We start from the raw sequence: 27,795 nt of genomic DNA on the forward strand, positions 1-27,795 counted from the left end.
TTTTTGAAGATTCTGACTGACAAGAGATATGAAGGAGATATGGACAAGAGAAAATTATTTCTGTTTTTGTTTGCGGTTGTTCTTCTTAGCAACCGCTATAGCAGCGCCAGATCGCGTACAACGGTTGCGACCCAAAATAATCCCATATAACACAACATGATCCTATAGATATTTTGAGGATATTCACCAAGGATATAGTAAATATCTTAGTGATATCCAAAAACCAGAGGAGGATATTTATGGGATATCCAAGTGGGACAAAAAAAGTAATCTTCAAGACATCCCTAGGCAAGCCTTTTACAATTATTTAGAATATTTCTAGGATAATACAAGGATGATGTTGGGAGCATTATAGAATATTTTTAGGACATTATATGAGGACTGTTATTTGACAATAGTTACTTCATCCTTAGTTTATAGTAAAAACGTTCGCGATTTAGTTTTATTTAGCCACATTTTGACGTTATTCATTGGATATTTTTATTAACAGCTCGAAAATATACCTACATAAATATGTCAATAAATTTTGCGTCAAAATTTATAAGTTTATTTGTATGAGTTAAGAGCTTTCAATTTATACTGTACCATCGAAAAAAAACGGCGTTCAATTGGCTTGAAAATTACGATTCCCCATATAATTTTAGTACAAAATAACAGCTATCTTCATTTCCAAGCCACCTCTGACGCCGTTTTTTTCGATCGTATGGTATTATACCAGATTATACCGTATGATCGAAAAAAACGGCGTCCAGTTGGCTGGGAAATGACAATCGCTGACATTTCCCATATAATTTTACATATAAAATGACAGCGATCTTCATTTCATAGCCATCGCTGACGCCGTTTTTATTCGATCATACGGTACTACCCTTTATAGAGTCTAGCAGTTTATGTCTAGCAACAACAGTTTACATCAAAGTTAGCACACAGGATACAGGTATAATTTCTAACACCACACATTCCAGAAACTCACAATTTAAACTGAAAAATAGGATTTCTGTTTGAATAGATCAAACACGAAAATGGGTTTAGGGATAAGGAACAAGCGATTTTCAACAAATGTTCACCTATAATTTTGTCACAAATTCTTCATTATGAGACCCTGAGTTGTTCGTCGTTTTTCGACATTAGTTGAGGTTAGGACAGAATTTCTGCTAGAACAAGGCTAGAACTATGAGTATAAGAAAAAACTAAGTCAAACTCAACCAGTTTTGTTAGTTTCAAACGACCGAATTCACCGCGAATTTCACTAAATCAAAGAACTGAATAATACACGATGCAAAAACCATCAAAAATAAACAACTGTCGAGAGTCGAGATGGATTGTGGGAAATTTTTTGCGCGGGCGTTTTAAATTCTCTGTATTACTGGGAGTGGCCAAGCGCATAAATATCCAGATTATCCAGAAGATACCAACAGGATATTTTGTTTTGTTTGACGTAATGTATATCTATCTGTATGGTTTATTGCATTTTATGTAATATAAAAAGTTGTACATTATTTATTTTTCCTAAATATCTAGACGATATTGTTAGGATATTTTATTATCATGAGCATGTTTGGATATCTCAGCTGGATGTACATTAGATATACGACAGAGATATCCATAAAAATAATTTATTAATTATCATTATTACTAATTTAATCGACAAAAAAATGATACAAATGTAAATATACAGATATATTTTTTATTTCAACATCAAATATAAACTCATAGTCATTTCTAATAAATAACAATCTATCAATATTTTTTAAGTAGATAAAATATACATTTAATTTACTGAAAAAATATATTCTTAAAAAACAAGGTGACATATATATTTTGAAGGACTAGACAGAAACTTCACTAATTTTTATAATATTTTTTATATAAAACATTTTCAGTTTATAAAATAAGTCATTAATATAAATATTTATGCTTCTCCCTAATTTAGAGAAAATAAAGCTAGACCTACACGCTAAATATTCAACGTACGTTTTGTCTGACTCAAAAGACTAACTCAAAACCATAAATATTAGGTACTATAAATTAGTATTTCGATAAAGTTAATTATAAAAATACTTAAATCACATGTCAATCATATAGATACGAACTGCTGAAATCAAGTGTTCTTTTGAGAACACATCAAAACATATATTGAACTGTAGTATTTGATTGTACCACGATACAGACAACTTATACATACTTATTCCAGACTTTTTAAGGATATTTCCAGGGGTGATAGTTTAGTTTCTGAAGAAATTGGAGGTGGTATGCATGAGGTTCTTGGCGTAGGAATGTTATAAAGTTTTGGCTTGACTTTAACGGGTTTCCTGCAAGACTTGATGCTGAATAGACCATACACTAAGGGGTTCATGCAGGAGTTGGTACAGGCAAACAAGAATAGGCCTCTTTGAATGCGTGGATCGAGTTTTTGAGCTGATTCTCTGTCGTACCAATACCTGAGTGAAAAATAAAACATTTATAAAACAAATCATATTTGTTAATTCATCTATAAATAAAGCACATGGTGTCCAATTTTCGTGTACCTTACAGGGTTTCTCGTTTATGGGTAAAGATAGAAAGGGGCGGTTTTCACATTACTATGTTACTTTTTATGAAACTAAAGATGATACACATAAATTTCTTTTAGCCATCTTAGTTCCTGAAATACAGGGCGAATTTGAAATTGTTGCATTTTTAGACTATCCTTGTATCTCGGTTGTCTAACTTATTGTCAAGCTACGTGTGGCGACATCTGTCGGATAAGCGAGAAGCTACAACCGCAACGTGTATTGTTGGTTGACGACATTGATTGAGACACCACCTCTTAGCCAAGTAGAACAGCGGGTTCTAACTTCTAACCAAACAGTAGAATTTACTGGTAGATGGCAGAAGGGTATCGAAAATTATAGAGAATAGCTAAGAATAGCGAACGTTCCAGAAACAGTCGCTACGATATATACGATATATAAAAAGAGCGCGCTCGGCAGTTGGGCAGTTAAGTTTTGTAGTTTGAAAAATATGGTTAAATTGTGAATCGTGACAATTTGGCCAAGGATTTTATAAATGGTTAATTGTGTGTTGTAATCAGTATAAATTGTGTGTATATAGTGAGAGAACAAATTTGTTAAGTATTTTATCGTGAGTTTAAATTAGTGGACCCACGGAATCCGTAACATTATCAAAAAGGTGAGATCTGAGTGGTATAGAGTTTTTCACGTAGAATTCAGTTTCGTAGGTAACTCGATTTTCGCTGAAAGTTGTTATTCTTTAACACTTTCTACACTATGCCCGAAACATTTCGCGAAGGATTTCTGGAAATACTTTGAGAAGTAAACTCAATGTTTTTTTTTGTTGCGCGGAATCTCGGCCGCAAGTTTCGAAATAGATCGAAATAGTCCGAGACACAGTCTAATAGCAAGTTTCTAGACAGAGTCTCAATCTATTTCGGGAAACGTTTCGATCAATTCGATCAGTTTCAACAAAATTTTTGTAACATGCGTTTATATTTGAGGGGTTCAGAAGTGAACTGGATCAAGTCCTAGAAGATAATTATGGAGAAAATAAGAGTTAAAGTTTTTTAATGTTACTTAATTAAAATAAAACAAGCTGGAGAAGAACACTTCACTGCTTTGTTATATTTTAAATTGTATAATTGCAAATTAAAGTATCTCAAAATACAACTGTGGTTATTTTTAAGAATGTTTGTTAGTTTGTTTATACTTTTTTGGACTTGAACCATTTTATTTCTGAATATATTTGAAATTTGAGATATAAATTGGTTCATTGGTGCATTATTCTTTATCATTAAGAGATTTGTTGATTTTACATTGTCTATTAATCGCATTCTCTTCGATTTTTATAAAAATTATGGTATATAGGCGGGATAAAGGGAAGAAGATCTTTCATGTGTTGACTTTTAGAGCGTGTTACCTTACATCTATATGAAATGATGAGACTTTTCTTCCTCGTACAGTTTTATTCAGATCAACAACATGTCAGATATCTAAGTATTTGTAAGAGAAACAGCCTAACTTATTGATACAGTAATAGTGAAAATAATGATAAATCCGAGGGGTAAACCGCAGAGGAATTATGGTGTACACTATGAAGGAATTCTACAGGAATTCCAAGGAATTACGAGGAATTCCAAGGAATTCCATAGGAATTACTAGGAATTCCAATTATTTTCGTAAGAATTCCAAGGAATTCCTTAGAAATTTAGAGGAATTCCACAGGAATTAAGAGGAATTACAAGCAACTTTATAAAAAATTAACGAACATTAGTAAACCATGAATACTATAATAGGTAGTACTAAATTTAAAGAAAAACGTTTTGCAGGCGATTTTTTACTATCCGTTTTTCTTTTTCGCTTCCAAAATTTCCCAATATCGAATATCTACAGGTTAGATATTCTTTTAATTTAATATTGTACCCTCGATTATATATCTAAAATATTTTCCAATAGTACGGCCGAACCACCCCCGAGAGATCTAGTTATAACGTTCCCTGATTTCGCCATTTTAAAGAAATCCTCATAAGATTTTTTTATTCAGTACTCCAGAAAGTGTAAAGTTGATTTTTTCATTTCCTCGGAATAATACCTAGGTATATACTATAGGAAAATTAATACAACTTTAGGTGCACTTCATCAATGATACCATGCGTAATCTTATGGAATTTACTGGTGATCGTATTATGACGTGCAACTGAAGTTTTATTAATTTCCTTTCCTATAGATACGAGTATAACTAGGTACCTCTCATTTTCAAAAAATCCCGAGAAAAATTAATTTTAATAAGTAAGTGCCGACATATTTCCAGTATTTTTACCTCATGATCCCCTATTGGTACTAAAATTTAACTAAAAAAACGTAAATCTCGTAATAGTACTTTTTATTGTTAGATCTAGTACTTATAGAGACATTAGACATTTATAAAAATCACCAGAAAATTCATAGCGGAACTGCGAAACCGAGGTGGCAACGCTGGTTCAGACTGAAAGAGTTACCGAGTTCGTACCAAGGAATTCCAAGGAAGACCTTGAATGATTGACCTTGACCTTGAAGACCAGGAATTCCAAGGAATTCCGAAGGAATTACGAGGAATTCTGAGGAATTATTTGAGTAAAAGGAATTACGGTGTACACTTTTCCCTCTGCGGTTTACCCCTCGGATAAATCAAACTATACTTTCAGAATCGATAGAATCAGACCTTTCAGATGGCTAATAATCTGATTCCCTTGGTGCAAATGGTTCAGACTTTGTTTCATTATCATCCATTTTATCAAAAGAGAATTTTTTTAGCTCTAAACTTTAGAACGTGTGTTAAAATCGGTTAAATTTTGTGGACTTGATCCAAGATCCAGTTCACTTCTGAAATGAATCAACGGAATATTCAGAAACCAAACAGATACAAACTATCTGTTTAATCCGTGAAGTATGACTTGATTCATTTCTCTATTGGAAAAAACAATATTTTATAAACGTATTAAAACGATTATCTTAAAATAATAGAAAATTGGACTTGATCCATTTTAATTCTGATCACTCCATTTATCGTACTATTTGGCGAAGTAATTAAGGTCAACATTGTGCTGGCTTTTGAAAAACAAATAAACATGGGGTATGAATAAATATCATTAGTTTGTAATGCAGTGTAATGTAATAATAAATATTAAACTGATATGAAAAATCAAAAACAGTGCATTTAGAAAACAGTTATCGATGATAGATTAAATTGGCTATTCCTCTAAAGTTATACAAGAATACTTAGTTTTAATCATTGTCTAATATTATTAATTACAATATAGTAAGAAATGTATATTTCCAAACCTTAACATCGTAAAACTGCAGAACAACAGTGACTAACTTTTCTGGCTGTCCGCCTTTTATAAATTATAATCCACGAATCCACGGTAAAAACTATTTAAAAAATGGTGTTAAACTATTTATAAAATCATCTAATTATTTCTTATTTTGAAATAGATATATTATTATATATTTATAATATTATATACAAAAGTATCTTTTACAGTTTTTTCTTATAAGAGAACGTTAAACAATAAGAGAACATTGCTTTTTAGAGAGTGTTATTTAAAAAAAACTTTGAGTTATATTTCGATAATAACAGTTTGCAGCGAAAAACTAGTTACGCCACTGGATTATACGTGAAAAACTCATGGAACTCAATTTGTAATTTATCGAAAAGTTATGACAATCAAGATACGAAGGAGGTCGAAAAATGTAACATTTTTAAATTCGCCCTGTATTTCAGGAAGAAGGCTAAGTCTCTGTGTAGCATCTTTATTTTCATAAAAAAGTAGCCCAGTCATGAGTCCAGTGATATGAAAACGAAAACCGCTTCTTTGTATCTCTAATCATAGACGAGAAACCCCCTAAAACACACGAAAATGGGACACCCTGTACAGAGCACATTTGAAGTAAAACAGTGGATTATATTTCACGCAGTTTGCAATAAGGGTTGGGATTTTTTTTCGTAAATAACACCTGTTTACAAACCTATCGATCCAAGTAAGGAGAAAATTAACAAAGGCGGAATATTTATTTATTTGCTCATAACTACCGATGTCCTTTCAGATAAAGCATGTCATTTTATTTTAACGAAGGTGCAGATGTAATAGATAAAGCAAAAAAAGAGGAAAAAGATGAAGATCAACAATGATGCAGACGTTGGAGATTTTGTTTTTCTATATGTTTCAGCTACGCATAAAAAATGTTTTTCTTTTGTCAGATTTTATATTTTTTTATGAAATAACTATAAAATAGGCTTTGAGACATTTATAGACAATTTTTTCAGATTTGTTGCTTGCTTTTCATAAATTAAAACAATGGGTATGAGGTGGTATATACATATAACGTTTCTGGCATTTTTGGATACTTTTCTTGACTGGCAAGCTTTAACCAGAAAATTCGCAGAGTATAGTTATGTTGGCTGAAAATTTTGTAAGCCTTAAAACTCTAAATAACACTATTTTGTCTCTACAGGGTGAATCTTAAATAAGCGCATGTAATTTTAGGGGTCGTAGATCTCGATAAAAGAAACATATTTTGTCTTGATTTTGTTTTGAAAATATAAAAAAATGATTTTTTGTTTAAATTTTGAAAACCACTAAATCTTTTCTGGATGTTCTTTCTTGTAAAAATAATCTACTATCTATGATGCCATGTTATGAAAATATTATGTTTTTTTTACTAAAAATTAAAAACAAATCCAAATTTTCAAAATTTTGACGTGTTTCTGGGGTCGAAATATACTACCCCTAAAAAGATTTGCACTTAACTTAAGACTCACCCTTTATATTATCACTATACCTTGTTTAATAAACTATAGAATATACAGGGTGGTCCGAACTGTATTCCGGAAACTTCGGCAGCATATTCTGCAGATAAAAATAAGTAAAAAAGTTCGTATAAATGTATGTCCTAGAATGCTTAGTTTCGGAGATACAGGGTGAAAAATTTTCATTTTTATTTCGATTTTTGCCAAATAATTTTTGAAGTAACGTTAATATTTGGATGAAAATTTGTGTTTGGGAATTTTTTGATATGAAAAATTTGATTTTGATGTCAATATTACTCTTATTTGTAGGGGGCGCCACCTACATGTATTTTAACTGTTTTAAAGAGCAATAACTTTTCGTCCGTGCCTGTATAAAACTACTGAGTGAAAAATTAACATTTACTACAATTTTTACGTAAAAAATGTTTCTTGGTAAAAATCCCTACGAGTAATGGTTCTCGAGATATTTGGAATCGAAATTATCATGTCATCACTGACATAAATTAAACATGTTGACTGTGTTGACTAAATAGTTGAGTTGAAATCATAAATTTGAAAGGTTTTTGTGCCAAAAGTTGAACGGAAACTATTTTATCATTATTTTTTCGAAGAAAAGTTTATGATTAATTTAAAAAAATAAAAATTTCCCAAATTTATTATTTCAGTCAAGTAACTATCTACTCAATGTGTTTATTTTTTTGTCAATAATGACATGTATTGACTATTTCCATTCGAAATGTCTTGAGAACGGTTGTTCATGGTGATTTTTACCAAGAGACATTTTTTACGTAAAAAGTCACGACAATTTATATTTTTTGACTCAGTAGTTTTGTACAGGTGCGGACAAAAAAAGTTATTGCTCTTCAAAACAGTTAAAACACATGTAGGTGGTGCCCTCTAATAGTAGGAGTCAAATTGACATCAAAATCAAATTTCTCAGATCAAAAAACTCCCAGGCACCAATTTCCATCCAAATATTGATGTTACTTCATAATTTTTTTAGAAAAAATCGAAATAAAAATGAAACTTCTACACCCTGTATTTCCGAAACTTACCTGCAGAATATGCTGCCGAAGTTTTCGGAATACAATTCGGACCACCCTGTATATCCTAAATATATAGATATGTAGTTATATGATATACGAGATTTGTATCTACTTACCATACGCACATTACGTGATACGGTGTCCAACATACAAAAAATACAAATACAATAAGAATAGTTAGCTTCAATGTCCGAATTTTAGCTTTTCCCAAAAATGCCAGGCTTGATCTTGTCACACTGTCAGCTAAATATAAAACAGAAAAAAACAAATATAAAACAGAAAAAAAATTAGAAATAATTTTGAGATTAGACTTTTATTTAGTATATTCCATCCAAACTTAATTATCTGGATAGGGTAGGGACAATTTCTATGTAGTAAGATAAAATAATCTTTTGAAAATATATTTTTTTAAAATGTCAGATAATCATGTGTATTCATTAAACACCCTCTACACTATGTCTGAAATGTTTCACGAAATATTTCTAGAACTATGTAGGTATGGATTCTTATAAGTAGAGAAGAACATTTCTGGGCTTTAAGTATTGGAACACAAATGTTATTTAATTTGGTAAATTTAAGATATTTCTTAGTTCGTTCTCTATATATATATACCGGGTGCATCTCAAAAGTGGCTCACCCCTATAACATTTTTTTTAAGACAAAAAAACGAGATTTATTATGTTAGTATATGACATCAATTAGGGTTGATTGACGTAGGTATTCAATTGTTTTCGGTCACTTCTGTTTCACCGGAAATTACTACCTCTTTTGATTTTTAAATGACACCCTTAGTATTATTTTACTTTATTCGATAGAAAATAACACTCTGAATAGAATAACATAACATAATGTTAACTTTTGACATTCTCGCTTAAAAAAATCGTATTTTAAATTTCAACCTAGAGGGTGCCATACAGGGCCGTATCTAGACCAAGATTTCGGGGGGGGTGACTTGGAGGGGGGTACAAAAGCTGCTAGGAAAAAAGCATAATAAAAAAATCGCTTTGGGTTACGCTCAAATCTTAATTGAAAATAAAATTTTAAAAAAGTAACAGGTAAAAATTATTAATCTTAAAGGATAAACTGGTCTTTTCCCTGGAAAAACGATTGACTACCTCTTCGATATCGATATTTATTTCTCTATGTACGCTTAATAGAGGAAGTCCTGTCAATCGCTCCTGACCTGTAGAGTTACGTAGGAAGTCCTTAATCGTCTTATGCCGCAACCGCACATGCGGCATTTAGCTTGAACTCGAGCGCTCGTCAACTACCGAACGCTCGTGATCGGACTTCGCCTTTCCATCCACACATGCGGGCTCTGATAGCAACAACATAGAGATGAGCGCTCGTTCTCGTCGCCGATCGGGTCGCCGAACTCCGACTTCTTCATCCACACACATAGGAAATCGGCGAAGCCCCGATCGGAGATCGCCGAATACCGCATGTGCGGTTGCGGCATTAGGGTTGAAAAAGACCTTTCTGGTGTAGACCACAGAATATACTAACGAAAAAGAAGCCCAAGTTCCTTGTAATAAATCGGTTCCATTTTCGTAACGCCATCTCTCGACATAGTTGACATTATAGGTTAGCCAAAGGGGTGCGGGGCCGGGGGGAATTGTAAAATACACTTTTTTATATTAATTATTTTTATTCGCTATTTGCAATTTTATTTTTAAAACATATTATGTGAAACAATCACATAATATGTCTTAAAAATAAAATTACAAAGGGAAACAAAAGGAATTAAATAATCTGAAAATCTACAAAGTTTATTGATAAAAAAGTTAGGCTATGCAAATTGATAAATATATTAAGTATAACCTCTTTGGTATAACATTGTTAAACAAACATTAACAAATCATAACATATCAGATCATAGAACTAAAAAAGTACTATTACATAAAAACAGGTGATACAATACTTCAAAATTAATTTTAACATAATATCAAAACCGAAAAAATCAAACTGCAAACACAACCACACTTATCACAACAGAAATTAACACACACTTCCGCGGCAAATGTCCAAGAAAGACTGATCATTCTGATTGGTCCTGGTCCGGTCGTAGCTCACGTCGTATTGTCGGTAAGCAAAATCCCTGTCCAAAAATTTTGACGACCAGCGCCATCATCCGTCATAATTGGGAAACTTTTGCTGGAACCATTTTTAATATTTCACTTACATGGCCCTGGTGTAGACCACTGGTTACACTCCGATTATCGTTTCGATGGCGTTTTTAGGTCGGTCGACTGCAGGTAGCTGCTTCCATTTTTACCGCCACAAGTCTAGTTCTGCCGCTAAAGTGTCATAGTCCAAGAATTCTTTGTCTAATAGCAGAACAATAACAAACGTTAATCACGTTAATGACCAGCAAAACACACAACATTCAAAATCTTGTCCTTGTCAAACTTTTGCTGTTTTAAACACTTGAATGTTGAAAGTCGAAAATTGAAAATGACATTTGCTTTCAAAGTGGAAAAGTGAGGTTAGGATGTATAATGTATATTCATCAATGATTAAAGAATACAAGGACAAATAGCACCCGAAACCAAACTGTGACCATTCTTCCAAACAGTGTCGTAGCACATATTTTACTTAACATTGCCGCTTGAAGGGGTATTTATATTTTTGATATTATATGTTTTCACCATGGTACAAAGAAAACAAGGTATGATCGATAGCAGCTCCAATTTCGTTAAGTTTGCGCATACCACCTGTGACGTCATACGCCATACAAAAAAATATCCATATTGTTCAATTGTCACTAATAAAAAAAGACCTAAAATAGAGAAGAATTAGGACATAACCCCAAAAGTTATGTTTTGACATCGAGCTTGACATTTGAAAAATTATTTTCACATTTTGACACAATCAAATTTCACAGATGACACAATCTCTTTGACAATTTGAAATTGGCGCGCAGAGCTTGCCGACCAATGGTGCCGTTTATCACCTGTGACGTAGTAACCAACCTGCGCAATATCATACCTTGTATTCTTTGTATCATGTGTTTTCACTACGCCTATGGTGTATCGGGTGGTATCATACTAATTAATTACGAAAAAAACGTATTAAAATGTTAACAAAAGGTACATAACTAGTATCGACGTATAGTACATATCAAGTACATATAATATCAGAAAAATAATTATCGAATTCAATAAAAAAAACGCTAAAAAGGTGTAGGGGACTGTTTATTTCCCTATAAAACGTAACTTCTGGCTCTTTCTTATCATTGCGCCTTTTACACTTGACAGCTGAACAAATTACCATTGTAATATTGTAATAAAGTTTATACAAAGTTCACTACACGCAACCAACTATTAAAAATCGCTAAAATTGTCGCTGATGACCAGCTGATGATTCATTCGTTATGTCTAAAAAGTTAACGTCTAAGGTCATAAATTATGCTGTAGCCCGTATATGGGCGTTACATGTCCTTGTATTCTTTAGTCATAGATATTCATCCATCTTGTTCTTTTTTTGTTTCGTTCTTACTTACTCAATGATCATTACTTTTTAAAAAATTTCGGCCATAATTTCGGGGGGGGTTTGAACCCCCAAAACACCCCCCCAGATACGGCCCTGGTGCCATATGGGTGTGTTAAAACACAAATTTTTAATCAAGAAGCCTTGGAATAATAGATTTGATCGTCTAATGTTTTTGGTGTCTTGTCCTGGCCGGTTAAAAGATGCCCAAATCGTATTTTTAATCATATTTCAATTTCTTTAAAATGGAACGAAGATAGCTCATTAGCATATTTGGAAAAAAAAATTACGAATAATTTAATACCACACAGTTGGTATTTCGAGTCAAATTGTCGTTATATGGCCATGGCACTCTAAATTAAAATTTAAAATGCTATTTTATTAATTGAAAATGTTAAAAGCTGACATATGCTGTATCATTCTATTCAGAATGTCATTTTCTATCAAACGAAGTAAAAAATACCAAGGGCCTCATTTAAAAAACAAAAGTTGTAGTTATTTCCGGTGAAACAGGAAGTGACAGAAAATAATTGAATTCTAAATCTCGTTTTTTTTTATCTGAAAAAATTAAAAAGTTATAAGGGTGAGCCACTTTTGAGACGCACCCGATATACAGGGTATCCCAGAAATATGTGCAAATATTTTAACTGGTGGTATAGTCCAGCCCCAGAAACACGCCTATGAGGTTTTTTTCGCCAAAAAATAATTTTGAAAATTTGAAATTTTTTGAAAAATTTTTTGGAATTTTTTTTAGTTTTTAGTTAAAAAACATAATTTCTTGATAATATAGCAACATAGGTATTAGATTAAATTTACAAGAAAGAAAAACAAGATCTGGTGGTTCTAAAAATTTTAGCACAAAATAATTTTTTTTGGAATTTTTCAAAGTAAAATAACTCCGTTATTTTGGCCCTATTTGAAAAACGATAAAGAGAAAATATGTTTCTTTTATCGAGATCTACCACCCCTTAAAATATTTGCACTTATTTCTGGGACACCCTGTATAAAGGGTATTAAAATATCTTTTGATATAACTCAGTAATCGCACTTGCATCCAAATAAATTAACGAAATTTAGTGTTTTTCCGTTGTCTAAGATGTTTTAATACCAAATTTTAAATAATATAAGATCAAAATGATAAAATCAATAAAAAATACAAAATGAAGAAAAGAAATAAAAAGGTAAAGTTCCTGAACCAATACCCCTTTTTGAACGATTTTCAAGTTTAAAATTCTGACCCAACTTCGCAAAAGAGCAAAAAATGCAATATATCAAAATCTGTCTCTATATACGAAAGCAAATAACAGCTGGTGTGATATCTTCCACGTTTATATTGGATGCTAGAAGAGCTTTCTTTGTAGTAAAGGAATGATTGCATAAAATTGCTTTTTTGAGAAAGGCACGTACGAGGGTTCTGTGAAAAGTAAAGCTGATTGATGCTGATTGAAACTTACCTCGATTTGGATTTCTGGTTCTCCTAAATATCTCCAATAAAATGGAAGCATAAGAAAATATAATAACAGTTAAAGGAAAGCTGTACATCATCACCATTCCAAATATGTTGTAAGCCAGTTCATGAGCATAGGATGGGTAGCTGTGATACGTGACGCATTGATGGTACCAATCGATTTTTGGATGGACTTCCACGTGAAATAGAAATATCTGCAGGAATTATTGTTGATGCCATAATATCGTTTTGATAAATATATACTCACCGGCATGAAAAACGGGCACCTTAAAATTTTCATGTATTTTAGAATTTAATATATTTTGTTCTATAAGGTTCCGATTTTGATGATCTTTTAAGCAATTTGTATCTAAATTAGTTGACTTTTTAGTATCTCTTTCTAAATTAAAAATTAAGTTTCAATCTGTCAATTATATAGGGTGATCCGAATTATATTCCGGAAACTTCGGCAGCATATTCTGCAGATAAAAATAAGTAAAAAAGTTCGCATAAATATATGTCCTAAAATGCTTAGTTTCGGAGATACAGGGTGTAGAAGTTTTATTTTTATTTCGATTTTTTCCAAATAATTTCTGAAGTAACCTCAATATTTCGATGAAAATTGGTGTCAGGGAGTTTTTTGACGTGAGAAATTTGATTTTGATGTCAATATGACTCCTACTAGTAGAGGGCGCCACTTACATATTTTTTACTGGTTTGAAGAATAATCATCACTTTTTGTCCGTACCTGTATAAAACTAATGAGCAAAAAAATATAAATTTACAACGTTTTTTTACGTGAAAAAGGTCTCTTAGTAAAAATCGCTACGAGTAATGGTTTTCGAGATATTTCGAATCGAAATTATCAATACCTGTCATCATTGACATAAATTAAACATGTTGACTAAATAGTTATTAGACTGAAATCATAAATTTGAAATGTTTTTGTGCCAAAAGTTCAACAGAAACTGTTTTATCATAATTTTTTGCCGAAACATTTATGATTAATTTAAAAATATAAAAATTTCCCAAATTTTTTTAATTCAGTGAAATAACTATCTACTCAATGTGTTTATTTTTTGTCAATAATGACATGTATTGACTATTTCCATTCTAAATATCTTAAGAACGGTTGCTTGTACCGATTTTTACAAAGAGATATTTTTACGTAAAAGTCACAGTATATTTTTCGCTCGGTAGTTTTATACAGGTATGGACAAAAAGTTATTACTCTTCAAAACAGTTAAAACACATGTTAGTTGTGCCCTCTACTAGTAGGAGTGATATTGACATCAAAATCAAATTTATCATGTCAAAAAACACCCAGGCACCAATTTTCATCCAAATATTGACGTTGCTTCAGAAATTATTTGGAAAAAATCGAAATTAAAATGAAACTTCTACACCCTGTATCTCTGAAAGTAAGCATTTTAGGACGTACATTTATATATACGAACTTTTTTACTTATTTTTATGTGCAGAATATGCTGCCGAAGTTTCCGGAATACAGTTCGGACCACCCTGTATTTTGTTCTATAAGGTTCCGATTTTGATGATCTTTTAAGCAATTTGTACCTAAATTAGTTGACTTTTTAGTATCTCTTTCTAAATTAAAAAGTAAGTTTCAATCTGTCAATTATATATGAGAGAACACAAAATGTTGTTATTTTGGTGCAAGTTTGGAATTTGTAATAACCTGGTGCAATATGTTAAAAAAGTAAATAATTTGAAAATCATTTTATCATCTAGGTGAATTTTTTTCTTGATAGTTTATTATTTGGTTCATCTCAATAGCTTTATTTATTTTGGAGATATTCGCTTTTGAAGAAGACACTAATATTTTGCTTTTGGTCCCAGCCAAGAGACCTATGAAATAATGTATATGATTTATGTAAGATCACTGTTGTTAAAAAATCATATTATTATTGCCTATTGGCTGATAGGTAGTTACTTTATTAGATAGGTTTTAAGTCCAAGAGTTGTATCTATATATAGGAGTTGCTTTAATTGAAGATGATAGATATCAAAATTATGTTGCTAACAGATTAGGTGTGCACGAAGTACAGTGCAGTCGCTTTCTCGAGACATGTTTATATGCTAGATGCCTAGAAACTTTCGTATGAGAACTTCGAATCGCCTTGACCTATTCTAAGTTTATAGTTTATATTTGCACCCTATAATATGGAACGTTCTGGTAAAGTGAACGGACTGTAAGAAGTAAGAAGATAGTTAAACGAAGCAAACCTTATGCCAAGAAGGCCGGCTTGGGGAACACGACTTAGTTAACAGACCTAGGTTGACTAGGACCAAAAGCAAAGGCATGGTTTTAATGTAAAAATTACGAAAAAATATTAGAGCCTTCTTCAAAAGCAAATATCTCCAACAAAAGTAAACCTACTGAGAGAAACCAACAAAACAAACTATAGAGAAAGGATGTATCTAGATAACAAAATGATTTGTAAATTCCTTGCAGTGTTAACATATTCCACAGGGTATGTCAAACTTTCACCAAAATATCAACATTTTGTTTTCCGTCGTATAATTGACAGATGGGAACTTTAATTTTTAATTTGGAAAAAGATACTAAAAAAGTCAAATAATTTAGCCAGATATTGCTGAAAAAAATCATTAAATCGGCCCACTAGAACAAAATATATTAAATTTTAAAATAAATATGTCAAAATTTTAATGTGTGCGTTTTTCGTGCCGGTGAGTGTAGTTATGTGAAATAGAAGTGTCTTTTTTAACTAACCTGAGGTGTACTGCAAATTATTGCTCCCAGCCAAGCTGTAATTACCATTTTTCTGCCTCGTTCATCTAAGTTACCCGATTGCAAAGGCTTTAAAATAGCATAGTATCTAAAAAATGTGAAGGGTATAGAGGGTGCTACAAATTCGATGTACGAGCAATGGTAACTCGGTAATCGTAATAGATACGAACATGGTTAAATTGGGGCAAAGTTGCGCTTTGGGATGTTCACCAAGATGCAACCAAAAAAAATTTTAAAAATTTCAAGGATTGCTGAGTTTTTTTGGAAAAAACGGATATTTTTGAAAGTCCATTTTATTTTTTTCTGTCGATACTTTTTAGAAAATCAAAAAAACTAATTGCACATTCTCATAGCCACTTTATTAGGGCTATCTGATAGTATTTTTAGATTTTCAAATCAACTGATAATTTGTGAGATACAGAGGCCAACTTATTTTTTTTAAATATGGACCTACATTTTTTATCTCAGATTTTGAAAGAACTCGCTCTCCTGAGTACAATGATATGCCACACTTAATATTTTTTTGTTTTGGAAATTTGGACACAATTTATTTAAACTAATTTCAAGTCAGGCTCTGTTTTTTTTAATATTTAATATTTTCATCGTTACAATATTGAAAAGCTTTCAAACTTAACAGTAACGTGGGTTGAATACGGAAAATCAAATGCAATAAAATAATAGAAAATAATATAAATAAAATGTATTATAAACAATCAAATCATTTCCCCGGAAGATGAATTGGAAATGGTTGAGCAGCGAGGTACCTGGACCGTTTGATGACGTCAAGTAATTCGACAGATCCAAATTTTACAAAAAAGTGAAATCAACACATCTCGGCAATTACAATAAAGAGTACAAAATGCATTCGAAAGTATAAGAAGGTCTATTCAAAAGCTATAAATAAAATTGAACGAAATAAATTTGTGCAATAGAGAGGGTGTTAACCCTTTCGAACATGTAGACTATGTAAAGCATTAGAAACTAGTTTGTAGAAGTTAATTTATTCATAATAACTACGATTATTATTATGCAAATTATTAGATCGTACACTGATAATTCCAAATTCACAATAAGAATAGTTAAAAATAATATCTTTAAATTGCTGATCTGGATATTATTTATTTGAATCTTTCAATTGGCTCAATTTTTTCCTTATTCAATGTCAATTAGCACTGATCAATGTTGTTGCGATGATTATAATCAGATTAAATAATTTAAAAACAGAGTCGGACTTGATTTTTTTTAAATAATAATTAAATAGTTTTGTTGCTGTTAAGGTACCCAAAACAACAAAAAAATATAAAGTGTGGCATATTGTTGTACTCAGGAGACTGAGTTCTTTCAAAATCTGAAATAAAAAATGCAGGTTCGTATTTAAAAAAATTAAGTTGGCCTCTGTATCTCACAAACAATCAGCTAATTTGAAAATCTAAAAATACTCTCAGATAGCCCTAATAAAATGGCTATTAGAATGTGCAATTAGTTTTTTGATTTTCTAAAAAGTAACGACAGGAAAAAATAAAATTAGTTTTCAAAAATATCCGTTTTTTCAAAAAAACTCAGCAATCCTTGAAATTTTTAAACCTTTTTTGATGGCATCTTGGTGAACAGCCCAAGGCACAACTTTGCCCCAATTTAACCATCTTCGTATCTATTACGGTTTCCGAGATACCAATGCTCGAACCGCGAATTTGTAGCACCCTGTATAACAACAACCAAATACGATATTCCTTTGATATAAATACTTATAACAACAACAAAAATAAAAGCAACAGAATTAATAATTAATGAATTATTTTCAAAGATTTACAAAAACTATATGTTTAGATATTTATTTTTATATCGTTATATGTATAAATGAAGTTATTACTGTGCCTCCATCGCCCCCCCACCCCGCGCCTAATAATTGGATAAGTAATAATTTTCTGATGAAATAAACATGATCGATTGCTAACACTTATATTTAATGTGATTAAAAATGTATAGTAACTAATACAATATAATCCAAAAAAGAAACGGCATCGGCGATTGCTATGAAATGAAGATCGTTGTCATTTTATAAGTAAATTTATATGGTAAATTTCATCGATTGTCATTTTCTAGCCAACTGGACACCGTTTTTTTCCGATCATACGTTATCAAAGTGAGCTTATACAGGGTGTTCCAGGCTGAGCGTGCATTGGAAATTTCTAGAGAACCACAATATCTAAATCGGAGATTTTTTGCACATCATCGTTTTACAATGAGATCTATCGATTAAAAATGTTTTCAATATGGCGGCATTTCCAGAAATACCGGAAGTTGACAGCAACCTTCTTATTTTAAACGGGTGCTCCCATTTTTTATTACATACTTAAATTCTCTGTAAAATTCTATGAATACTGATGTTAAACACTCTATACCTACCATTAACCGTTTATGAGAAAAAAATATTTAAAATTTTTGGATGAAAAAAATTACCTGTCAAAAAAAAATGTGTAGCCTAAAAGTCAAACTTAGTGATTAACACAGCCACTATTACATAAAGTGAAGACATGTGGCTATCTATTTCAAAAATTAAATTGTTCAAATGTCATATAATAATGGCGGTAGCTGTCATGGAATTGAGCAGAAAAAATTATCATAAATCATTTTATTCAAATGGAAACCAACTTTTTTTTTTCACTAATGAAAAGGTTTTTCAATTCGTTACTTTCTAGCTATACATGTTCCTATACCTAAAATAGATCGTTTTTAAGTTATTTAAGATTTAATTTGAAAACGTATATTTTTCTTGATTTTATCTAGCTTCCTTTGACATTAAGTGTCAAACGCTCAGAAAATTTATTTCCATCTGTCAGCAAACGAATTATTTGACTTTCCTATATTATAAATACTGCCTGTCTTAAGAGTTTAAAAAGTGTATATATACAAATATATCGCTCTAAATTAAATCTAAATTTTCGCTCTTTAGCTTTGTCTTTAGTGATATCTAATAGTTGATATTATTAATATTTCGTACGATCGAAAAAAAAGTTGCTCGCAAATGATGCTGCTTTTTGAACAAAGCGTCACAATATGAAATAGCCAGATCTATTGTTTTACATCACTTGACTTGGTTAAAATCAAGGAAAATACGCTTTAAAACTAAATCTTAAATAACTTAAAAACGATTTATTTAACGTATAGGAACATGTATAGTCAAAAAGTAACGAATTGAAAAGCGTTTTCACTAGTGAAATAAAAAAAGAGGGGTTTTTTGGGGTGCATTTGAAAAAAATGACTTATGATAATTTTTAAATCGCTCGATTCTATGACAGCTGCGGCCATTATTATATGACATTTGATCAATTTAATTTTTGAAATAGATAGCCACATGTTTTCTCTTAATGGCACAGTGGCTGTGGTAATCACTAAATTTGACGTTCAGGCTATACACATATTTTTGACAGGCAGTTTTTTGCGTCCAAAAATTATAAATATTTTTTTTTTCAAAAACGGTTTACGTTAGGTATAGAGTGTTTAATATCAAAATTCATAAAATTTTATAGAGAATTTAAGTATGTAATAAAAATTGGGGGCACCCATTTAACATAAGAAAGTTGCTGCCAACTTCCGGTATTTCCGGAAGTGCTGCCATATTGAAAATATTTTTAATCGATAGATCCCGTTGTGAAACAATGATGTGCAAAAAATCTCCGAGCTAGATGTTGTAGTTCTCCAGAAACTTCTAATGCACACTCAGCCTGGGACACCCTGTATGTATCCGTCGTGCGTTGTTGATCGTTCCGTCACTCTAATCATAATTAAATATGAGCTGATTTTTTTTTTGAAATAAACCAATGAAACTGCATAAAATCTACGACGGATGATGCAAGACAGATGCATGTAAATTGCATAAAATTGTTGTCATCAAAAAGAATGTGACAAATTGTCACTAGAGGTTTGGTGAATTTCAGTTGATTTTAAAAATTCCGACTGCATCGCTTGATACAGCAGAAATCAGAAGTTTTCGCTCTGAACGCAGTTCTGATGTTGATGGCATTGAAATAATATTAAAATCTTGGCTTTGTCATAATATTTAAGTATTTTAGTTTTTAATAGCGCAGTTATTGAAACTATAAAACACTCAGCTACGAGGTTTGTGCTATGTAACGCTGTTTCGGGTAGAAAACATTAAGTGAAAAAGAACTCGAACTGGGCGTCGCTCGTCGCTTTGTGTTGTGACAATTTCAAATGTTATTGTCGAAAAAATGTTAACATATAAAGGAGAGCGTAATTACGTGGTTGCTGAATGCAATAACATCCAATAACTCGACTTTCTCGGATATGCAACTCTCCCAAAACAACATTTTATAGCTTCATAGTTTCTTACACCGATTGATCAAAAGTAAAAATGGATTCAAGCAGTTCAACGAAACAAGTGTGTAAACAAAGTGCTCGTTACATAATCAAAAAATTAAATAGACATACAATAGACTATGAGAGGATAAAAATATACTTTGCAATATTAACGGTATACTTTTTTTAATCAACTGGTGATTAAATGCTTTATGAGCATCTTCTAAAATTATAATTATACTTTAAAGAAATCCTTTACAACTCAAATAGCCCAGTTATGTCTCCACTAGCAAAATCCAAGAACAGTTAACCTAATAGGACTGCTCATTCAGCCAAAAGTGTCCGCCAGGTGCATGCGAAAACTACTCGCTTTGTGACGTCATTGTAGTCCTTGTCATGGTTATTAGTCCTTATCCGGCAACCAATAATACACACACGTGCATTATTGGTTGCCGAATGCAAAACGTTCATTATTTAGTTTATTTATTTAAACACCTTATAGGTATGCAGTATAGAAAAGTAACTGTATAAATCGTATTAAATACTCGGATAATGCATTTTTAAGAACAGCAGTTCCCAACATCACCTTTTGCAAGCATTCTTTTTAGAGTACTTCCATATTTTGCTTTAAAATAATTAATAAACAAAATCGTGGGCACTTAGTAAGCACTTTGTTACAATCCACAACACAAAATGAACGTATTTATAGCTATAGCTATAGCTCTAAAAACTTTAAAGACACCTTTTTCACATTTAAAATTGACAAAATAATTAACTCAAAATTTCTCAGCTGTTATTTTTATAATTTTACCATAGGCAACTAATAATACACACTATCATGACAAGGCTTTGACAAGGACTACAATGACATCACAACTGTCAGCTGAAGCGCGGGAAGAGGCGAACGTACGTCTTATGAGGATGAGCAATCCTATTAGTTTACCATAAAACTATGCTAGCTACCGTAGTTAAACTTATCTAAAAAGTTTTATTAGCTTGAATAATAAATTATGACACACGTTAGACCGTCTGAAGATATCAAATTATTTACTTTTCTATTTTCATTTTTAGAATTTTTACAAATTATACTTCGTAACATTTTTAGAATAATTTTATAATAAATTTTTCGTATACTCGCTATTTAAATCCGTGTATTTGTATATCCCCGTTGTTTACGATATTCTCCGATGGTGGCAGCACCGGCGGAGAATGCACCAAGCCTATAACTTAATATTAAACGATTTTTTATTGTATGTCTAACATATTTTTGTTTTTTTTTATTTTACAGAAACTAAAGACAATATATTTATTATTCTCCCATTAGTATATATGATCTCTGTTGTAATGATTTTAATAAAAACAAAAAAGTAGCAGTTTCAGTTATTTTTTTCATAAAAACAAATATAATAAAAGCAATTTTAAAGAAATTCGATGCTACCGTTACAGCTTCGGTAAAATCCTTTAAAATTAACCTTTGCAAAGCAAAGTTTGACGTGAAAAATGTAGAATTACATTTTGAACTTCCAGAAACAGAAATTTAATTAATTTAGACTTTATCGTTTTCTTCTTTCTTTGTTTTCACAAAGCGTTAAATCGTTATTTTCAGTTATACCGTAGTTCCAAGGATACTGATTTATAAAATAATAGTATTACTTTGAATATCCACACACACACATGCCCCATAGCAATTAAAATTGACAATTGAGATGTAACAGTAATTGTCAGGAATATGTAAACTGACGATTTTTTTTCAATTTCTCAAATAAAACTAAAATAGACAATAGAAAATAAAGTAAAATATGTTTAAACTGAAAATTCTTCTAAAACCACAAACTAATAAAAGAATTTATTTTATATGATAAAAATATATTTATTTTCTAATTTTACCTGTCAATGCTAATGCAGCACAATATAAAACCTGACAGATATAACCCAAAAATTCGAAAAAACATCATTATCTTACACATAAAGTTGCCAGCTAGCCATTGAACTGTGTAGGCCCAACCAATTTCTAAGGGCATCATCAGAAGTGTCACCTAGAAAAATATTTTAATATTTTCAATATTTATTAACAGAAATTTAATAATATTATTCTGGAAGTTAAAAAACACGATTTTTTTGATTATTTGATTTGTTTTGTTTTAAAAGAAAATTACGAGGGAAAGTTTCTAACTTTGATCTTGGTTCTTATATGACCTAGCGGTGAGCAAATGCAAGACTTTGTCTTGGTCTTGCAGTTAATAAGTAGTCTAGGTTTTGGCTTTTTCAGAGCCTAGTCTTGGTCTTGCGCAGTCTTGCATTTTTCAATAGATTTCTACTAAAAAAATAATTAAAGATAGTAGAACTAGGTAGTATTGTCGATGAGCGTGGCGACATCTTTGGGGGTGCAAACGACCGTTAAAGTGATATTCTGCGATATACTGATATCGATATATCGATATAGTGATATATTGCGTGCCATCTGTTGGACGCTGTGGACGTAATTATGGAAATTACTAGAAGCAAAAAGAATTCGGGAAAGGAATATACTGGAAGATCCGCTAGGGTATTCAAGTGTTCAGTCAGTTTTAAATAGACAGTTTTTAAAATAAGTTAGTAGTCGAATAAATAGCGAAAGAATTAGACAATCCAAAGCATATTTTAGTGTTGTTTTTAATTTAGTCATTGCGATTGTACTTAGGCTGTTATACAGGTTGCGGCAATAGTACGTCGGGCATCTGTAGCTCCTAGAATAAAAAACTTGAGAATTTTGTTTAAATGTAACCCTAAAGTAAGTACAAAGATGTATTTTAGGAAAATATTTTAACTTCTATAGAGTGGCTCAAAAAAGTGTGATTGGATAGGGATGGTTTTTGTAAATGGAACACCCTGTATATTATTGCATTTTTGGCTTCCTTTCAGACCACTTTACATAATCCTAAGATATGAATAAATATATTTCGATATTTTCAGAGATATTAATAAATAAATAAAAAATATATATTTTTCAGCCACAAGAACTGTCCTGAAATCAAAACTATATTAGATATTTATTCTAGATGGTCTGTAATTACTTTGGTATAAATATGGTAATCGTATATCATACAGGATGATCAAAATTTTACGCCAAACTTTCTAAAATACAAAATCATTTTTCTTCGTTTTTTTTTTAAATGGAACACCCTGTATATTATTTTTTATTAGATGGAGAATTAAAAAATTAACATTTTTTGTATTTAAAGTATTTCAAAATTTTTAATGGTTTCGCAGATACACGTAGTATTATTATTTAATATGGCTCTCTCAACGGTAAAATACGAGAGAAAAATCATTGGGTGGCTTTGATAAAAATTTACTATGGAAAATGCCATATGAAACATAAAACCGCGAATATCTGCGAAACCGATAAATTTTTGGAAATACTCTAAAATACAAAATATGTTCATTTTTTAATTTTCCATCTACTGAAAAAATAATATACAAGGTGTTCCATTTAAAAAAACCAAGAAAAATTATTTTGAATTTCAGAAAGTTTGGCGTAAAATTTTGAACATCCTGTATGATATACGATTACCACATTTATAGCAAAGTAAGTACACATCGTCTAAAGTAAATATCTAATATAGTTTTGATTTCAAGACAGTTCTTGTACTTTTAATAATTTTTTTAAGAAAGGCTGAAAAAAATATATTTTTTATTTATATATTAATATCTCTGAAACAAGTGATCTGAAAAAAAAAACAAAAATGCAATAATAGACAGGTTGTTATTTATATTAATTAAAAAAATTCATCCCGATCCACTCACACTTTTTTGAGCCACCGTATAGAAGTTAAAATATTTTCCTGGAATACATCCTAGAACATACTTTAGATTTGCACTTAAACAAAATTCTTAAGCTTTTCATTCTAGGAGCTACAGACGCCCGACGCACTATTGCCGGACCCTGTATATTAGAATAAGTGTCTTATCATGTGTTTTAAATTATTTTTGGTAATTTAATGCTAATAAAACTTAAAATAAACTTTAAAAAAGAAAGAAATTATAATAATGTATGTCTGATAAAAATTTTTAGTTTTCAATATATTATATTGAATCAGCATTTCTCTCTTTAAAATTGTATGCTATTGTCGTAAAAATTGTATTTGTAATAAATTAAAACAATAATTTTGAACCAATAAATCATTTCTTATATCATATAAGCTTAAAAATAATGCAAAAGCAAGAGCAAAGACCGCAAAAGTCTTGCATACTTGGTCTTAGTGCTGAAAAAGTCTTGCACTAGTCGGTCTTGGTCTAGGTCTGGCACAAAAAGCAAGACCAAGACCAGTCTTGCTCATCACTAATAAGGCCAAATATTAAAATTTCTAAGTTTTGTTTTGTACTCTCGCATACTTACCAACAAGTCAGCAATTGCCAAATGCATAAGCATAACGTTAATCCGTGCAGGGTTGGTCCTGCGTCTTTTGATCAAAGCTACCAACACTGTAATGTTTGCTATAGCGGAGAACACCATCAGAATACTGTAAACCGTGATAGAGAGCTTATGTCCATCGTTGAATCGCATGTATATTGGTAAGTTCTCTGCGTTAGTTTCTGGAGTCCAATCCAGAAGGTACCTGTGATCTTCCACAGTCAGCCCAGCGGATGGGGAATCATGAACGTCTTTCATTTTAATCAAAAAAGTTTATCTAAAGATTAAAACAATATTTTTATATATGATAAAAAATGAAGAATTAATCGGAAAATAATTTGACATATATTTGTAAAACTCTGATTCAAATATTTTTAGAAAAAAACTTTTAAAGTTCATTGAAATAATATAAACAAATTTATTATCATATTTTATTCTGTTTTGTTATTTCATATATGCTGTTAATTTTTTTAGTTTTAGTTCTTCAGAATAAGTACGCAGTTTTAATATTATAAAGATCTATTTAATATGCTCATTAAAAAATATCTCTAAGCATCCTCTAAAAACGCCTACAATATTTATCAGAATCAATTCCATATAAAAATAAACCAATTATATTTAACACAAAATTCGATGATAAAAGCTTAGCCGAATTCTGATACAAACAAAGTAATTAAGGAAGAAAACTTATCTTGCATTTGGTTCAAAGACATTTTTTATTATTTGGCTGGAGAAATGGTACATTTTTGTTTAAAATTAAATAGTTAAAATGAGTTTTCCTACCTTGTGATCTTGACCTAGTAAGCAGATGAATTTATTATATTGTCTAGACAGTGAATACAAGCAGACCCATGAAGATATATATTTGTTTAACTTATAATTCACTTGTTTAACTGATTTGATTGGAAGAAATAAAAGAGCTACAAGGGCCGTATTAGATATTTTCCGAAATGCACTGGCGCATTTAAAAACAACACTGTTCTCACACACATCTCAGATATGTGGTCAGCGCTTAGAGTAGTGTTTGTATCGAAAATTATCAGAATTTATCAGTGACCCTTGTACGTCTCAAGACGGATTTGTAAATAATTTATTTGTGTTGTGTATGTTTGGATTTTTTTCAATCTCTCCCTAACTTTTCCTTGAAATCCACATCGCATACTTTTGATTCATTCAATTTCAGATAAACACACATATTAAAACTAAAACCACAGATATAGATATTTTTTATATAAACTTACTTTTAGATATAGGTTATGCAATATTTTTATTAATTTTCTGCAGACACGCTGATTATAAAAATGCTATAATAGAAAGAGCTCTATAATTTTAAAAGTGCAATCATTACCTAAATTTTTCGCATTTACTTGTTTACACCCTGTATGGGTGTGGTTATTTTTAAAAGTAATGCTACTGCAAGTATTGGATAAAAAATATTTAAAAATCAAACAGTCTTAGTTAAAGAACATAACAAACCACTCCAAGAAAATATTATGTATTTTATATTTTTTATCATAAATATACCGGGTGCGTCTCAAAAGCTAACCCCTATAACTTTTTTATTTTTTCAGATGAAAAAACGAGAATTGGCATATTCAGTTGTTTTTGGCCACTTCCTGTTTCACCGAAAATGACTACAACTTTTAATTTTTAAATGACACCCGCGGTATACAGGGTGTCCCAGGCTGATCGTGCAGTATAAATTTCTAGAGAACCACAATATCTAGATCGTAGATTTTTTGCACATCATTGTTTTACAATGAGATCTATCGATTAAGAATATTTTCAATATGGCGGCACTTCCGGAAATACCGGAAGTTGACAGCAACTTTCTTATTTTAAATGGGCACTCCCAATTTTTATTACACTTAAATTCCCTGTAAAATTTTATTCATTTTGATATTAAACACTCTATAACTAACACTGACCGTTTTTGAGAAAAAAAAATTTGGACCAAAAAAACTGCTTGTCAAAAATATGTGTTTAGCCTAATAGTCAAATTTAGTGATTACCACAGCCATTGTGCCATAAAGAAAAAAACATGTGGTTAATATCGAATATTATAATAACGATCATATCATTAAAACTAAATCTTAAATAACTTAAATACAATTTATTTTAGGCATAGGAACATGTATCGTCAAAAAGTAACGAATTGAAAAACCTTTTCACTAGTGAAATAAAAAAAAGTGGAAAAAAATGATTTATGATAATTTTTTAATCGCTCAGTTCCATAACAGCTACCACCATTATTGTATGACATTTGAACAATTTAATTTTTGAAATAGATAGCCACATGTCTTCTCTTTATGGCACAGTGGCTGTGGTAATCACTAAGTTTGACTTTTAGGCATAGCTTTTAGGCTATACAATTTTATTTGACAGGCAGTTTTATTCGTCCAAAAATTTTAAATATTTTTTTCTCAAAAACGGTTAGTGTTAAAAGCTAAGAAACGGTTAATGTTAGTTAATGTCGAAATACCACAGAAAATACTAAGTGTGTGGTACCAGGTTATTCGTAAAAAATAGCTTTTTTAAAATATGCTAATAAGCCACTCCAGTTCCATTTGAAAAAATTGAGATATGATTAAAAATAGGATTTGGGAATCTTGGGAATCTATTTTTCCAAGGCTCGTTGTTAAAAAATTAGTATTTTTAACACAACAATGGCACTGTAGATTGAAATTTAAAATACGACTTGTTTTGAGCGAAAATGTCAAAATTTGACATATGATATGTCACTCTACTCAGAGTGTCATTTTCTATCGAATAAAGTAAAAATATATCGTGGGTGCCATTTAAAAATCAAAAGCTGTAGTCGTTTCTGGTGAAACAAGAAGTGACCAAAAACAATTATTGCAAACGTCAATCAATCTTACTTAATAATCCTACCCAATCTCGTATTTTTTATCTGAAAAAATAAAAGAAAATTATACTGGTGAGCCACTTTCGAGACGCACCCGGTATACAAACCTTCGATATCCATTATATACATTTATAAAGGTCCTATTTAACATATGGACATTGAAGGATGACGCCAAGATCA

The 27,795-nt window shown here is 31.0% G+C and overlaps 1 protein-coding gene and 1 long non-coding RNA gene across 2 annotated transcripts; one reads left to right on the forward strand and one right to left on the reverse strand.

Annotated features, from left to right (window-relative positions):
- Window positions 1-1,665: 1,665 nt before the first annotated feature.
- LOC115889307 (gonadotropin-releasing hormone receptor-like) lies at window positions 1,666-25,976 on the reverse strand. The gene is made up of 7 exons (XM_030909267.1): window positions 25,533-25,976; window positions 24,735-25,026; window positions 22,244-22,392; window positions 16,019-16,124; window positions 13,274-13,481; window positions 8,447-8,573; window positions 1,666-2,441 (listed from the first exon to the last, which is right to left on the reverse strand). Exons 2-7 carry the CDS (start codon window positions 25,005-25,007, stop codon window positions 2,186-2,188), a joined length of 1,119 nt encoding a protein of 372 aa, XP_030765127.1. The 5' UTR covers window positions 25,008-25,026; window positions 25,533-25,976; the 3' UTR covers window positions 1,666-2,185.
- On the forward strand, window positions 2,452-7,223 carry LOC115889308. Its single transcript, XR_004051418.1, has 3 exons — window positions 2,452-3,171; window positions 6,259-6,515; window positions 6,582-7,223. It is a non-coding gene; the product is annotated as an uncharacterized LOC115889308 (long non-coding RNA).
- Window positions 25,977-27,795: the final 1,819 nt, after the last annotated feature.

This window comes from Sitophilus oryzae, unplaced genomic scaffold, assembly GCF_002938485.1.
Source record: "Sitophilus oryzae breed Bouriz unplaced genomic scaffold, Soryzae_2.0 scaffold_813_pilon_pilon, whole genome shotgun sequence".
Taxonomy (NCBI): Eukaryota; Metazoa; Arthropoda; class Insecta; order Coleoptera; family Curculionidae; genus Sitophilus; species Sitophilus oryzae.

Bases quoted from the DNA above. Each gene is read 5' to 3' on its own strand.
- LOC115889307 (XM_030909267.1), bottom strand. From the start codon at position 25,007: ATGAAAGACGTTCATGATTCCCCATCCGCTGGGCTGACTGTGGAAGAT. The intron at 22,393-24,734 runs GTAAGTATGCGA...ATATTTTTCTAG, and splicing joins TGGCAATTGCTGACTTGTTG to GTGACACTTCTGATGATGCC. The intron at 13,482-16,018 runs GTTAGTTAAAAA...TAATTCCTGCAG, and splicing joins TAATTTGCAGTACACCTCAG to ATATTTCTATTTCACGTGGA.